Below are 16006 nucleotides of genomic sequence, written 5' to 3'. Positions count from 1 at the left end.
TGATCAAGAAATATGGTATCATACTGAAGTTTAGTTTGACTTTTTAAGGACATTTTTCAGATTTAAAACAAGGAGTATTTTAGGAATGTATCCCCTTGAAATGTATGACGTTGGTTACTTTTACAGCTACATTGTTTTGTTCAAAATGTATTTACCAATTGAGTCCAATTCCAAAGCTAGAGTATAAAATGATTGAAAAAAGTCACACCCATGTCAATCCATTGTATTTAATTCTGATCCATCATTAAAAGAACAGACAACAGTGAAGCAGGAAAGACATACTGTGTGTACCGTCTCCATTAGTTAAGATAAAGAACATACAATTTTATTGTAAAATTCAATATCATCTGTAAATCATAGCAGTGAAAGCATGAACAAACAGGGAGAGTCTGCAATATTAGCACAATCTTACTTAAAAGTTGAGGGTATGGGATTAAACCTGTATCACTTCAAGTCACAAATAGTTCATTTCAACATGTTTCAAGAAAACAAGCACACCAACACCACCAGCTAACGCACACATTGCATTTAAAGAAAACTTCCAAAACATTTGACTGCTGCCATCACTATATTATAATGCCTCAATTATACCAATATACAGAAAAAAACCTTTATCAATCTAATTTAGAAAGCATTAATAAAGGAGACATTATATCAGTAATGCAGTTACTCCTGTTTAGACCAAAGGAAGCACGTGTCTTGTGCCAGAGGATAACAATCAACTAAAGATTATTCATTAAAAGAGGAAATGGCTTCTTTGCTACAGCTTTGGCTTCTAGATGTCAGACTGGCCCAGGTTGACTTTGGAAGGGAGGGGCCCGGCTTCTTCCTCAGGGCCTTTGGAGGTAATGATCAGCAGGGAGGAGGCTGGATATGGAGTCAGCTTCTTTTCACTTAAATACTCCCTGTCACCATAGATGCTCAATTTCTAAAAAGGAAGAATAAAGAAATGATTGGAATGTAGTTTGAATATAAACAGTACTCAGAAGTAAACATAATCACAACCTTGAAAATAACTACACTCAACTTTATTATGAAGCAAGATGTTACGTAAGGAATCAATTAAGAATCAAGTTCTGCATTTACCAGATCCCGTTTCACTCAATAGAATCATAATTATCATTTTGAGAAATACACTCATTAACTTTAATGCTGCGAACCAGATGAGGAGACCGATGCTACCTTCACACCTGTACTGTTAACATGAAGCTTAATTCAGCACAAAGACTGGAAACAGTTCGCGATGATCTATCCGAAGGTTCAAAATGTGCCTAACATCACCTCAAAAGCTCACATGTTAAATCTTGTTTATTTAATCCATACGAAAACAGAAGGGTTACAAATACAGATGCTAGGCAACCAGATGTTACATCTCAGTTTTTGTACAGATTTAACAAACATTATATGCGTTAATATACCTTTTGAAGCCAACTAGTTGTTTGCCCCAGCCACATATTTACACTACAGATATAAAAAGGGTATTAATCACCTCATCTATTTCAGCAAGAAAATTAGGATTGGACATGTCTAAAATTTGATTTAAAGTAACCCGAGAGCCAATAAAAAAAAACACAGAGCTTACCTCAGCAGGTACATACTGGTCCACAGCAGTAGCCATGGTGGCGCAGCAGATCCAGATCAGGACCAGCACGGACAGGATCAGGGTTGTGGTTAGGATCCACCCTGGTAGCCAAGGGTTCCTGAGGAGGACATAACAAATAGAGAGCTTGTGTAGGCAGCGTTGCTAATATCGTGCTTTGCAAAGCAAGTTAAAAACCCCCTTGACAAATAGATAAATGTGTGCTAACCAACCTTGAAAGGCAGCTGAAGAGGTTGTATCCATCATCGTAGCTGCGGTCCCCGGTCATGTCTCTGTCCCTCTCCTGGATTAAAGTGCGGTGGTATTCTTTGTAAAATGGGCCCAACCCTGGGACTAGAAAAGGAGAAAAAGAGGTTAAACATTTGCTCCGTATATGAAGATGCAAACTAGTAAAGACTGCCCAAAGAGATATACTTTCATTACATTTAATTATTATGCAAAACAGCTGGGCAATGTAGTTTCTAGAAAATGCTACTCAAAACGGAGTCACTAAAGCGTTTGGTGGTCTCGTCTGAGCATATATTGTGGCAGGATGATGTATGTGAGATTGGTTAAAAATAATGTTTCGTGTTCAATATAACAAACATGTCACTCAGTACAGCTATGTGGCTCTCTATTGCATTTTTTGGGTGATCAGAAGAGTACACTAGGTTAGGTTAAGACTATACTGGCCATACCCAAACACACGTTTATACGTATAATAAAGAAATGCAGAGAATAACGACAACTTCATTCATAAGGTGTATTTTAAGAAAATTAAATTAAAAAGGACTTACAGCTCCTCTGCGGCTCTTCTTTGACTTCTTTTTCTACTTCAAACTGGGTGAAAAACTTGACTTGTGGTTCAGTCTGTTACACAGAATATGTTTAACAGGGTCATTTTTGCAAACAGTATGTTGGATAAGATTGCCTAGTCTGTTGTGTTTTCCCTACTCAGTACAATACCTGGAAAATGACAACTTTGCCATCATCAGCCTGGAGGTAGAAAGTCCACGTGGAGGTGATGAAGCTGTGAGCCTGAGTCATCACATCCTCCCAGAGTCCTCTGACCAGCGTCAGGGGGTACAGCATGTGGATCCTAGGCATCATGGCCTCCAGCTGCAAAGCAAAAGCAAGCAATACTGAGAAACAGTTCTTTATTGAGAGATGTGTACATCCATCCCTACATGCTACTCATTGATTCACACTTGATTGTACCTGCTCATTTCGCTGCTCAGCAAATGGAAGCTGATTCTGACAGCCCAGGTTGCATGCATACTGCTCATCAGAATGAGTGTAGGCTTCACGACAGGCTGTAAAAAATGTTAAAGAGAAGTAACAGTTGAAACAGGTTTGACAAAAGGAGTAGAATTAGTCTACCTTTTATGCAATTGGGTGTGCCAATACCAGGGTTTATTATGAGGAGGCGCACCTGTTTACAGCTTTACAGTAGGTGATGACTTCAGAATGGTGTCATAAAGGCCTGGACACTTTGCATTGGTGAATAAAATAGGTCAGTAGCTAAATGCATAACTTACTTGATTCACACTCGGATTTGGTTTGATTCAGATCATCACTGTCACGGACAAACTGGCAAATTGAGAACAGACGGCAGCCTCTCTGACAGGCATACAGTTCCTCCTCCTAAAAAACAAACCACGGGACCAGTTAAATGGCAACACAAACAACAACCGTGAAATATATAACGCCATTAACTTTTGCATGAGCTCTCCTTCGCAACATTTAACAAGACAGAAGGCGTTGTGACAAAGTGAGGTTTACACTTCTGCTCAACCAAGTTACCAACGTTAGCTAACACTAGCAGACATTACTTTCCTCATCGGAAGGAGTACTTACCCGTGGATACGTGTGCAAACTGTATGTCATTTCACATGACTTATGGCAGGATGCCGTGTTTCCCAACACGCTGTCGAAAGCATCAGTAGATGCTGATGTGAACGCAAGCAGGACGAAAAGTCCTAACACACAAACAAAGGAGGAGAGAGTCCCCATTTTGTCTGCGAAAACCTAAACAAACAACACGCTCTTCTTCCTCCTCCCTAATCGGCCTGTTATATCACGGGAACTCTGCCTCACGCGAGACTTCCTGAATGTTTTGCTGTGTTTGAGTGTTCCTCGTAAACTGTTAAATCCTTCACATGATAGATAATTAAACAACAAATTGGGTGAGAATCAGCATGTTTTTATTTTATGAACCAACAATGTTTTATTTCCATGACTTTTAGGAGATACCTAGCTAATTAAAAAAGGAATTCAAATTAAGAGTTAATGTTACACAGAGAATAAGAAACACTGAATATTGAAGCTTTTTGTAGTTTAATAATATTACAATTGTATTTCTGAATTCATTCTTATCATTTGTATGTATTGCACAATACTTTCCGCACAATTTACTTTCCATTTTGTTGGTTCGGGTTCAACAAGCATACTGGTATTCTGGTAATGTCTCCAGCACCTGAAGGCAACATCGGTTGCTACTGTTTACTAGCAATTCAGCTGCAGCTAGCAATACCAACCAAACTGATTGTCACAGTTGTGGTTATGAAGGAAACTTGTAATGAGTGTAGTATGAAGGAATGACTTGAATCAAGCTGACAATGGCTTCAATTCACTGAATTGCTGAGGAGATTAGCTGGGCAACGTTATACCTAAGTGCTAACAGCAGTCTTTATCAATTTGCCTGTCTTAATCTAATAGGTATCTTGCTACTTTGTTTTTGAAGATGGACAAGTTTGTAGTGCGACTTCCCAAGGGTGAAACACCTACAAAATCGAAAAGCAACGGAAAGGTTTACAAACAAACTACAATTGAATCTTTACGGGTGAGATATGAGTCCTACATGTGATGATCAGGAAAAGTCACTGTTACTTTGTGTCATACTTACTCTGGTCATTCATTGCCCTTGTGTTTTGCTGACAGAGGGTGGTTGTGATTGAGGATATCATGCGCTACAAGTCCATGTTGGAGCTGCCAGAACAGAGCAAGGACAACCTGCTGTCTGCCCTCACAGAGCTCGGCAAGAAGATCCCATCCAGAGAGGTGCTCAAGTCCACTAAAATAGGTAAATTAAGGAAACTCCAACAAGTTATTTTACAATTTGCTGGTTGCTGTGCTGATATGGAAAGCATAAACATGTATTATACATCTTAAGCATGTACAGTACTGAGCACTGATTGTATAACAACCACCTAATTTAATTAATATCTCAAAGATTGACATAGCCTACTGCATAGTTACAACAAGTGCTGAGCAATATATCTATAATACATAAATATCATGATATGAGACTAGATATCTTCTTACATTTTGGATATTGTAATATTGCTTAACTGTCTTTTCCTGGTTTTAAAGGCTGCTTACTGTAAATGGATATTATTTTCTGAACTTAACCAGACTGTACTAGCCCTTCAATGATTTGCCTTTACACACTTTTTCATTATAACCACAAATTAGATTGTTTAAATATTTGGTGAAAGCTTCAATAGTTTACCCTGCAATTGTGTTGTAAAACATGGTGATATTTGTTCCATATCGCACAGCCCTAGGTTCAAGTCCTGAGTTGTAGTTGAATGCATTGTTACATCAGCACTAATACCTGCCAGGCCCTGAATCAGATTCACATTGTTTATTTCAACACATTATGAAAACCTCTCTCTCTTCTAAGGTCACACTGTCAACAAAATGCGCAAGCATCTGGACCCTGAAGTTAGTTCATTGGCAGCAAAGGTTTACACTGACTGGAGGACATTCATTGAGGAGAATTCCAATAAGCCGTCTATTGAAGTGCGCTCCGACAAACAATCTGAAGGACTCCGGAGCAACGCCAGAAGACTAATGTCTGAGGCCCTGGAGGTCAAGGTGAGAAGGAGCGGCTCAGTGAAGTCTAATGTGATGCCTACTACTTATTCTGTACCTCGCATCTAATTTACATTTGACATTACACCGGTTGCGGTAGTCTGGTAATATAAATTGATGACTAATGTATAATACATTCTACAAGTATAATTTTGATTGGAAAAAACCTCTTTCTCACCATGTTACTCTTTATACAAATACACAGTGCGTTTGATTCAAGACCATTGACATCTTTTTGTAGGCCTGTTTTTTAATGTATTCTGGTTCTTTTTATTTTCTTATCTGGCCTACAGGAGGATTCGGGTCTAATAGACAACATTGAGAGAGAAGTGTTTCACCTGAGCTCCCGGTTACTCAGCGGTTCATACAGACGGACCGTTAGAGCGCTGGTGTTTGCCTTCAAACACAACCCAGAAATCAGAACTCAAGTGAAGGACAACTCAATGTCAGTCAACCAGCTGGTTTCCAAATACAAAAAATAACTGGTGTAAAGACCTCTGGTTGGTTTTACTTGAACATTGCAAATCTTTTTGATGCATTTGATTTTTTAATCTTTTTATTATTTTCTGTAAAGGAGATACAAAATATGTTTACACTTTGTGGCACATCAGCAACCTTACACTGTTTCATAACTGAATGTAAAACACAGTCAAGAATAATTTATTGTTGATGGTGATGATAATGCCGTCTTTTATCTGGAATCATAGACGTTTTTTGTAAATGATGTGTTGTTATACTATTGGTGAACATTTTTTTATAAAAAAATATGATTGAAAATATGCCAACTTAAGCATTTGAGTCCTCTTTTGTCATATAAGATCATTAACATATATTACTAAAGCAGCACCAGCCAAATTATAGCAATCACCATGAGAATAACAGCCAGAACACAGATGCTAATAAAGACAATATCACTCAGATCATGAGGCACCGCTTCTGGACCCCCTGGAGCTTCAGGACTTTTTTTGTCAGTCTGCTTGGCCTGCTCCTCCAGATGACGCTCCTCCGCTGAAATGATGGACACAGACGCTATCTTCCTCAGGGCGTCGCACTGCACTCTATATTCCTGCACATTCTGCTGTTTCCCATCAGAGAAATCGATGTAGAGTTTGTTCACCAGCACGGTGATGTTCCGAATTTTCTGTAAGGGATCATGAGTTACAGTATTAGAAAAAAGCAAGACATACGAAACATCTCTTTTACAGATAAAGTATGGTTAATATTTTTGCCAATTTGATGCATCTGAAAGTGACAGGATACGGGATAGTCACCTGTCCAGCAGTTCCACAGTTGACAAACTGAGCAAGTATCTTATATGAGGTGGCTGTGAGCTGGGCTGTACAGGACGGGTCTCCCAGGTAGATGCTCTCTCTGTCCAGCTGAGGCAAGGACTGCTGTGGTATCAGTATGGTAAATTCTGATCTTGTGCAGCTAATGTTTACAGGAACCACTTGGATTAAGGGGTACAAAAACATAGTTATAACTTTTTTAAACAACATGGAAACCATTGTTGCATATTAGAGTCTAGCCAAGAGTATTTTTAGCTGAGATTTAGACAGTAGCAGTAGGGGGTGCACCCTTAGTAGAAGTAGTACAGATATAAATAAGAAGTTTTTCCTTCTGAAATGAATGAAATGCTTTGGTAGGGAACATTTACCTCCAAGATAAGAAGCAGTAAACCCTCTGTGAGCCTCATTTCTGTCTGTGTTGAGGACCACCAGCAACTTGTTCCCTTTGGAGACGAGAAAGGGGGTGTGATCTCTGCCACACCAGCACCCCAGCAGGGGGTCCGTCTGACTTTCCCCGTCATAAACTGCCACAGAGTCGTAGTCGCACTCGTCTGACAGACTGTTGCGGTCTTCCAAGTCCATGACAGGGAAGAAGAGTTTGATGCGGTACCCAGCCGCTAGAGTGATGCTCCAGTGGCAGTTGATGTTGTTTGGGTAGATGTTTGGGAAGTGCGGGCTGCTAAAGTTTCCGTTTACATCTGACAGGACCTGCTGGCACTCATCTGTTAAGTACAGTTGATCAGATAAGTTAGTCAACTCTATTTATAACACATTACTTTTCTGAGGATGCTGCTTCCAATGTTTGATTCAAGGGAGTACCACAAAAGTAAAAGTTCATGTTTGTAAAAGTATCCTAAACTGTCTAACAGTTCATTCACTGGTGTGGTCATCAGAATTCAAAATAGATTCAAAATAATGTGAAAAGCATTATGACAAATTAAATAAGTGAGGATTAATGATACATTAATTCAAATCTGTCTCAATCCTTTTGCAACTGTGTTGAAGGATTTTCATCCTCTTGCAAATTGGTTTATGCTCGACAAGGTCAGACGGGGACATTCTGTGATCAGCTGTCTAAAAAGTTATTATGCAGTGTTTGAATTGGATTTAAGTCTGGGCTTTGGCTCGAACACTCAAGGAATTTTACTGTCGGATTTTTTTCTTCTTGCTGTAGGGACGGTGATGACCGATTTGCATTGTTGCATTGGTATTCAATTTTCATTCATCAGACGTCAACATCTTTAGAGCTATTTTGTAGGTCATTTTTATCTTGTTTCAAATGTTCAGTGTAATGTAATATATATATATATTTTTTTCTTTCATGGGAGATTTTCTCTTCTGAATTAGATTTTATTGAATAACAGTTGCTTTATGATAACCTGAAAGTCTCATATTGAAGTATTTCACCTTGTCCTTTGTTACATTTCCAGTTCCTGTTGTTATTCAAAAAGCATAAAGGGGCAATAGGGTCAAATACTCAAAGGAATTTAAATTGCATTTTCAAATACAACTTATTACATTAAACTTTCCTACCTGAGTAATAGTAGGCCTTGAACCCACGCCCACCAATGTTGAAGTCAGACTTGAAGAGCACCAGAAGATGATTGGAGGTGGTGACAATGATAGGAGGTCTATCTGCCCCGCAGTATTTGCTCAGGTGGTGATGGGTGACTGTCGGGCCATCAAACAGGGCAACAAAGTCAAAATTACACCCCTCGTTGTTTTCCAGCTGGAAGTCCAAGAAGACCAAGGTGACCACGCTGGTGTTGGACACGTGGATGGCCCAGGAGCAGTCAGCATTGTTGCTGTACTCCAGAGGATAGCCTGGACTGGAGATCACACCTGAAAGACCTGTGAGGACTCCACCACACACATCTATAGAGAAAAGAAGGCAAACTCAGATGCATCTTGCACTTATGATGTTAATGGGAACAATAACCTTTCGTGTAGTGTTGTGCCAAGTCTAATTTCCAACGACAATCCCTATAGCCTATAGTTAAGGGTTCATTATCAAAGGTTAGTATGATAACACACTCAACACAGATGATGACATTGTAGCTAAACATAAAAATGCTTGCAACTTCCTTTATTATTGTGAGCATGATAGCATGCTGATGTTGACATTTAGCTCAAAGCACCACTGTGCCTAATTACAGCCTTACAGAGACATAAGGATGTCTTAAGAGTTTTTTCTATATAATGATTTTGTGATATCTAAATTCTCCTAAGGGTAAGAAGTTGTAGCTTAAAGTCATGGATTTTATCATAGCTAGAAAAAAAATAACTCAAGTTTTGGGCAGATGGCCCACTGATCCCTGTCACATTGCATCAAAGATAATGAGTTACCTTTTCTGTAGCCAACACTGAAGCCCCTGTAGGCCACATGGCGGTCTGAATGGAAGATAATGGACATGACATTCCAAGAAGATGTGAACTGAGGAGGGGAGATGTCACCACAAAATGTCCCAAGGAGGTTCCCTTCATCCTTGGATATGCCATTGTAGATCTTGATGTAGTCGTAAGCACAGTTGGCATGGTACTCCAGCTCAAAGTGGTGAAAGGTGAGGAGGACGGAGGAGCCCTCGGCCACAACAATGAGCCAGGAACAGTCGATGTTGTAGGGATACAGGCCAGGGAAGTTTGGACTAGAGATATTACCAGACGGAGCAGAGAGGATTCCTCCACATTTGACACCTTATAATTACAAAACTCAAGTTTAATTTCTTATCAAAAGGAAAATATACTTTTTAGCTCTTTCCTCGCTCAATTATTTATTTGACACTTTTTCTCCAGCAACCTGATACAACCTCTGAAAGTAGTATTACAAGCTGACATTGAACAATTGAGGCCCAACTTTCTCTGTATATACAGTACCTGCAAAACAAAGCACTTTCATCAAATTTAAGCTTTGCAAGATAACAAATAGCAACTCACCTTTTTTAAAATCAGCCTTGTCAACAAGCAGTAATAAATGAATCAGTATAGCCACCCTGAGACTCATGTTGCTATTGTTGATTCTGCTTTTGTCACGCCTTAGCTACAACAACAGCAAAGACAAACAACAGCAGCGTCAGAGCACACAGCCTTGAGACATCAGCAGCGGTGCCTGTAGAGGTAATAGGACTTTGAAAAATTCATCCACATCCTGAATGAGAAACCCGATACCAACGTAGCCCACGCTTTGGCCTCTTTGCTACATTTTAATGACTGATACCCAATGAGCATGAGTGGCTTGTCAGGACAGTGCTTGGAGAGTTGCTATACATTTTTAATGATAGTGTCTCTCTCTCACTCACATCTCTCACTCACACACACTGAACACCAGCTGCAAGTATAGTTGATAAAAGAGACAGGAAGAAAGAGAGGCGGATGATCACATTTGTCACTATAAATGGCTTCATTAGAGCAATGTGAGAGAGAGGAGCCCAGAACTATTGATGTCTTGGAGTAAGGGGCACTGTGTAGAAAAGCAGCTCACGCACGACACACAGACTCCAACATCTCTCCTTTGAATGGGTATGTAAGTCTACCCTTTGTGTGGTGTTCGGGTCAAATTGACCCGACTTCCATTTTCAATGAATAAAAAAATATATAAGGATATTTTCGTTCAACCTGAAACTCAATGGCCGGGGCTTATTTATTGTGAAGGACATGTGGAATTGTTTTTATTTTTTTCCACTTATGAAATGCCCACCCGCATTTATATCCTTTATAAGAGGTTTGGGTCAATCTGACCTGCATACAATACCAGGACAGACAGACAGAGAAAAACACACAGAAACACAGACACACACACACACACACACACACACACACACACACACACACACACACACACACACACACACACACACACACACACACACACACACCACACACACACACACACACACACACACACCACACACACACACACACACACACACACACACACACACACACACACACCACACACACACACACACACCACACACACACACACCACAGTCCCCCTCGCACCTGCACCCCAGAGGAGGGACTAAACAGAGACATAACCTCACATTACAGTGTAGTGCAGAACTACAATTATCTACCAGCAAAATGGCCAAAAGATATTCTGCTCAAAGAGCCTTGGAGCTAATAATGGATGAGAGTGAGTGGAATGCATTAGAAGAACACGGTGAAGTGGAACAGGAAGACATTTCTGAAGATGAGGATAATGTGGAAGTAAACTCAGAATTTGACAGCGAATTGGAAGATGAACTTGACTCAGAGCCAGCTGCTGGAAGACCCCCACAGCCAGCCGCTGAAGGACCCCCACAGCCAGCCGCAAGAAGACCCCCACAGCCAGCTGCTGGAAGACCCCCACAGCCAGCCGCTGAAGGACCCCCACAGCCAGCCGCAAGAAGACCCCCACAGCCAGCCACAGTAGAAGAAGAGGTGAAGACATACATGTCAAAGAACGGCAGGATTGAATGGTGTTCATCCCCAATAAGTAAGCCCACTCGCTTGTCTGCAAATATAATAAGGATGGTACCTGGGCCGACACGAATGGCAGTGACGCATGTTCATGACATCAAGTCATCATTCGAGCTTTTGATGCCAGACTCAATACAAAACATCATATTGGACATGACCAATCTTGAGGGGAGACGGGTTTTTGGGAAGGAATGGAAAGAGTTGGATATTACACATGTGCATGCATACTTTGGCATCCTAATTCTTGCAGGTGTGTATAGGTCAAGAGGGGAGTCCACTGAGAGTCTGTGGGATGCTGAAACAGGGAGAGCCATTTTCAGGGCAACAATGTCTCTTGAGACTTTTCATATTTTGTCAAGGATCGTTAGGTTTGATGACAGGGAGACCAGGCCTGCTAGACGACGGAGGGACAAGTTGGCAGCAATCCGCACAGTGTGGGACAAGTGGGTGCAGCGGCTTCCATCTCTCTACAACCCTGGGCCAAATGTTACTGTGGATGAATGGCTTGTGGGGTTTAGAGGCCGCTGCCCTTTCAGGCAGTATATTCCCTCCAAGCCAGCAAGGTATGGAATAAAAATCTGGGCTGCCTGCGATGCTGTATCATCCTATGCATGGAATATGCAAATGTATACAGGGAAGACAGCGGGAGGAGTGCCTGAGAAAAACCAGGGGGCAAGAGTGGTGCTTGACATGGTGCAGGGCCTCAGTGGCCACAATGTCACCTGCGATCATTTGTTCACATCGCACAGCCTGGGACAAGAACTTCTCAGAAGAAAAGTCACAATGATTGGAACAGTACGAAAAAACAAGACAGAGCTTCCCCCTCATCTTATAACGGTGAAGAAAAGGCCAGTTCATTCCTCCGACTTTGTGTTCACGGACAACACTGCCCTGGTATCCTACATACCAAAAAAGGGCAGAAATGTCATTCTCATGAGCACGTTACACAGAGATGCAAAGATCAGTGGCCGTGAGGACCGTAAGCCAGATATAATACTTGATTACAATGCCACCAAAGGAGGAGTAGATAACTTGGACAAGCTGCTGTCCTGCTACAGCTGCCAAAGAAGGACCTTGAGGTGGCCACTTGTGATATTCTACAACATCCTGGATGTCTCTGCTTACAATGCCTTTGCACTTTGGATGGCAATAAACCCAGAATGGAACCAAAAGAAGCTCCAAAGAAGACGCATTTTTCTGGAGGAGCTTGGCAAGGCACTGGTGACACCTCACATGCAGCGAAGACAACACATGCCCAGGAACCCAGCCTCTGTTGCTATATTGAGGAAGATGGTGGCAACTCCTGCTGCTACACCTGCAAGGCCAACACAACCACAACCTGCAGTGCCTGAAGTAAGTGGTGTGTGTGTGTGTGTGTGTGTGTGTGTGTGTGTGTGTGTGTGTGTGTGTGTGTGTGTGTGTGTGTGTGTGTGTGTGTGTGTGTGTGTGTGTGTGTGTGTGTGTGTGTGTGTGTGTGTTTTCCAGTGTTAGGAGATGTGGTGAAAACAATTTCTGAACTAATACATCTTTTACTGTTCTAGATTGCACCCTGTGCCAGCAAAAGGAAGCGCTGTCAGGTCTGTAGACCCTCAAAGGACTCCAAGACACAGACTACATGCAGCAACTGCAACAAGTACATATGTGCTATACACACGAAGAAGTTCTGTACATCATGTGTTTCCTAAACGGACTTGCCCATTGACTCACATGATGTTCTGCAGCGTCACTTCATCAATATATTTTTCGGATATACTGTATTTCATGAATAGTGACTGTTAATTGTTTTTATTTGCTTTGTGTGTATATCTGTCATTTATATGGATGTTTCATCATCTCTATATTTCACAGCCAAATACTTTTGGATGTGTGTTTCTTGTGTTTTAATTGCTGTTAAATTGCTTTATTTCCTTCAGGGCTTTGATTATTATATGACAGATTAAAAATAATAAACATTAATGAATAAAGGTTTCATTTACATTTGTCCTAGAAAAGCATGAGCAAAACGTAAACCTAGTTTTATTTTTTTTAACATAAATTATATTTTTATCACAAAAAACGATGGACACTTCCATTTTAAAATTTGATCTAGCAAAGAGTATTTTCAAAAACTAATCATATATTTCATTTATATTGTTGGGGAATGAGTTAAAAACAATATATATAAGGAATTGTGCATGTTGAATTTAGTTCTGTATTTTTTTAAACCCTGAAATATGTCCCGGGTCAATTTGACCCGAACATTACCAAAGGGTGCGAAATGTGAACATAACACAAGGGTTAAGAAATGCACAGATGGTTAGATGTTAGATGGTTTCAGAGTAAAAATAAAATGATAAGTATCTCACTTTCTCCAATGCGATGTTACTATTCAAATAGCTACATCGGGGTGTTAAGCACAGTCACTATTGAGCATGAAAGCTATAATCCCCAAACATATATTCATATTTGCCCTAGAAGAAGACTGTGAGATGCAGCTGAAAGTGTGAGATAGAGATAGTAGGGGGCCCAAAAAAAATGTAACAACCTAAAACCCTTCACAGGAATAGTTTCACATTCTGGAAAATGTGCTAACTTTGTTTCTTTTCTAAGGTTAAACAAGAAGATATCATACCACTCTCATGTGTGTCCATTGAATATGAAGCAGCTTGGAAATTGTTAGCCTATACAGCTCCTGAGTTAGATCCACAACCCCCACCCCTCTCAACAGCACCTCTTAAGAAATGAACATGCATTATGTATTTGAGTTGGGGGTGTCGGTGTATGAGGTAATCTATTTATTGGCAGGAGCAGTGACATGCGGGAGCCAAGCCAACTGTCTCCTGGCTGAAGCTTCATATTTAACTGACAGATTGGTATCGACCTTCTCAGCTAATTCTCCAACAATATACCCAGCTGTTCCTTTATGTTTAAGTTATTCACTAATATGCAATTACAAGTAGTCATTCCGCATTTAAATTTGACTAAAGTAAAAGTCCTCGAGCATTTGCACTTTAATTTAATCAAAAATGAAAGTACCTGCTGTGAGGAATGGTTCCTGTCTCTGTTGTTTATGTTACCGCTGAGGCTCACACAAGCAGCTTGTATTTGAGTGGGAGAAAAATACATCCTTCATTGTGTACCATCTAACATTTTAATGGTGCATCATACTGTGTATTTAAATAGCCCATAAAAAAATGTCTCTGTGAAGAACCTAATTACAGCTGTCCAATAAATGTTGTTCAGAAAAAAATAGAGTTATAACGAAAGGTTTAGTGAAATTATAAAGTCTTACATAATTGTGCGCACTCCTTTAGTAGCATTACTTCATATGCTTGTTTGATTCATCATCTCTCCCATTATTTGATCTAATAAAGCAATCATTTCATTCCTTATTTTAGATGTTTAAATAAAAAATAACTGAGATGGCAGAAGTCTTAACATTTTGATAGATGCAAGCTTTTTAATGCAAATTCTGTTTACACTCCAAACACTAAATGCTGCAATGTCTCTCAGATGGAGGTTTTGTTGTATTTCCTTAATGCCAATCATATCCCATGACTCATTCCTCCTGGCTGTCTTATAACTGAACAGTACAGACAAGCAACAATAATCCTGACACAGTGGAGTGTATAACAGACAGGGAGATAAAGTACTCTTAGCAAAAACCTATTCTGCAAATAAATGCTTGCTATTCCAGCAGTGCTGTGAAGGCCGGGAATATCAAATGGTTTCCGTGAGCAAGGATAATACCTGCAGAGACCTTCTAGATGGTGCTGTTGCACTATAGAAACTGAAGAGAAAATCACCACAGGCTTTTAAAAAGTCATACCGAGCTCTAAGCTGAAATAACTAAGAATGTGATTAAAATCAGTCAAGTGTTTTTCACACAGCGGTTCCTGGAACTAAATTGAACAGCCTTGCCTTTGAATTTTAATTCTGTCCTCCCTGAAAGCTTGTCATTGTTCAAGGATGTGAGCACTGGGCAGTGCTGAAATGTGTTTCTGAAAGATATCGTTTGTTTAGAGCAATTAAATCACCTATTAGCAAGTAAATACTCAATAAACAAATAAGGCTGAAACTATTAGAATATTCCAGCAGATTAAAGACGTCAGTCAAACAAATAGCAGCCTATTGACCTGGAGCTTAATTTAATAATTGTGGTACAACTATACATGAAATTAGCATTTTGTTACACTTTTATATATTCAGCAGTATAACAAAATCCATTATTAATATGCTGAATCATATGTGGAAGGGATTTTCTTGATGGCAGGGGTGCACATTTCTATATTTGTAGGTGTGTGTGTGTCTGAGTTAATGTTGTTGTGGGCAGGGGGCATTTGACAGCTATGGCATCTTTGGATCCAAACAACAAGAGTGCAATTGATGCAAATATGTTGTACACAAGAAATTAAAGAAACGTACTCTGTTTACAAAACACACTTTTCCACATCAAGAGAGATTATGTAAGATTCTGTTACAGCTATACAGGGACTGTTGGTAACTGCTCACTCTGATGAATGCTCTCTAAAGCTCTTGACAGTCCGGGGGAAATTAAATGAATATATAAGCATATATGTCACAAGACGATACAAAGTTAATGTTTCTGACACAGCCTGCAGCTTGGCAGCACATCTCCATGCCACCTCCAAGTGTACTATGGTGTGTCAAGCATGATTTGTCTTTTAATATTTTTTAATGCATGGTGTGTTTTATAAAGACAGAGCCTAAGGAAAAACCTGAATGAGTTAATGCTGCATGATTTTTAGATGTACACAACACATTGTTTCATGAATAGTTGACTCTTGACTTTTTGAAAGCACAT

The 16006-nt window shown here is 40.1% G+C and overlaps 3 protein-coding genes across 5 annotated transcripts; 1 reads left to right on the top strand and 2 right to left on the bottom strand.

Moving 5' to 3' along the window:
- Positions 1–211: 211 nt before the first annotated feature.
- On the bottom strand, positions 212–3689 carry tmem59 (transmembrane protein 59). 2 transcript variants are annotated; one of them, XM_034209033.1, is made up of 8 exons: positions 3437–3689; positions 3118–3223; positions 2798–2892; positions 2546–2698; positions 2377–2449; positions 1813–1933; positions 1583–1700; positions 212–928 (listed from the first exon to the last, which is right to left on the bottom strand). In XM_034209033.1, the coding sequence occupies exons 1-8, from the start codon at positions 3590–3592 to the stop codon at positions 776–778; spliced, it is 975 nt and encodes a 324-aa protein (XP_034064924.1). In that variant the 5' UTR covers positions 3593–3689; the 3' UTR covers positions 212–775. The 2 variants fall into 2 exon arrangements, with proteins under 2 accessions (XP_034064924.1, XP_034064933.1); XM_034209042.1 differs by having other exon boundaries at positions 2377–2419.
- On the top strand, positions 3637–6240 carry tceanc2 (transcription elongation factor A (SII) N-terminal and central domain containing 2). Of its 2 annotated transcripts, XM_034209075.1 has the most exons (5): positions 3637–3765; positions 4323–4421; positions 4520–4661; positions 5265–5458; positions 5749–6240. In XM_034209075.1, exons 2-5 carry the CDS (start codon positions 4323–4325, stop codon positions 5935–5937), a joined length of 624 nt encoding a protein of 207 aa, XP_034064966.1. In that variant the 5' UTR covers positions 3637–3765; the 3' UTR covers positions 5938–6240. The 2 variants fall into 2 exon arrangements, with proteins under 2 accessions (XP_034064966.1, XP_034064955.1); XM_034209064.1 differs by lacking the exon at positions 3637–3765 and having other exon boundaries at positions 4081–4421.
- Positions 6232–13900, bottom strand: cdcp2 (CUB domain containing protein 2). The gene is made up of 7 exons (XM_034209007.1): positions 13814–13900; positions 9679–9781; positions 9091–9438; positions 8278–8619; positions 7113–7466; positions 6727–6905; positions 6232–6596 (listed from the first exon to the last, which is right to left on the bottom strand). The coding sequence occupies exons 1-7, from the start codon at positions 13820–13822 to the stop codon at positions 6291–6293; spliced, it is 1641 nt and encodes a 546-aa protein (XP_034064898.1). The 5' UTR covers positions 13823–13900; the 3' UTR covers positions 6232–6290.
- Positions 13901–16006: the final 2106 nt, after the last annotated feature.

Source organism: Gymnodraco acuticeps, unplaced genomic scaffold (genome assembly GCF_902827175.1).
Source record: "Gymnodraco acuticeps unplaced genomic scaffold, fGymAcu1.1, whole genome shotgun sequence".
NCBI classification, from domain to species: domain Eukaryota; kingdom Metazoa; phylum Chordata; class Actinopteri; order Perciformes; family Bathydraconidae; genus Gymnodraco; species Gymnodraco acuticeps.
Note: the sequence above shows the minus strand (reverse complement) of the source record. Positions and strands in the feature narration are given on the sequence as shown.

Excerpts from the sequence above, each read along its gene's own strand:
- tmem59 (XM_034209033.1), bottom strand. The coding sequence starts at position 3,592 with ATGGGGACTCTCTCCTCCTTTGTTTGTGTGTTAGGACTTTTCGTCCTG. Across the intron at positions 2,699-2,797 it reads CTGAGCAGCGAAATGAGCAG|CTGGAGGCCATGATGCCTAG; the intron begins GTACAATCAAGT and ends TTTGCTTTGCAG. Across the intron at positions 2,450-2,545 it reads GCAAAGTTGTCATTTTCCAG|ACTGAACCACAAGTCAAGTT; the intron begins GTATTGTACTGA and ends TCTGTGTAACAG.
- tceanc2 (XM_034209075.1), top strand. The coding sequence starts at position 4,323 with ATGGACAAGTTTGTAGTGCGACTTCCCAAGGGTGAAACACCTACAAAA. Across the intron at positions 4,662-5,264 it reads GCTCAAGTCCACTAAAATAG|GTCACACTGTCAACAAAATG; the intron begins GTAAATTAAGGA and ends CTCTCTTCTAAG. Across the intron at positions 5,459-5,748 it reads CTGAGGCCCTGGAGGTCAAG|GAGGATTCGGGTCTAATAGA; the intron begins GTGAGAAGGAGC and ends TCTGGCCTACAG.
- cdcp2 (XM_034209007.1), bottom strand. Across the intron at positions 9,439-9,678 it reads CAAGGCTGATTTTAAAAAAG|GTGTCAAATGTGGAGGAATC; the intron begins GTGAGTTGCTAT and ends TGTAATTATAAG. Across the intron at positions 8,620-9,090 it reads CAGTGTTGGCTACAGAAAAG|ATGTGTGTGGTGGAGTCCTC; the intron begins GTAACTCATTAT and ends TTTTCTCTATAG.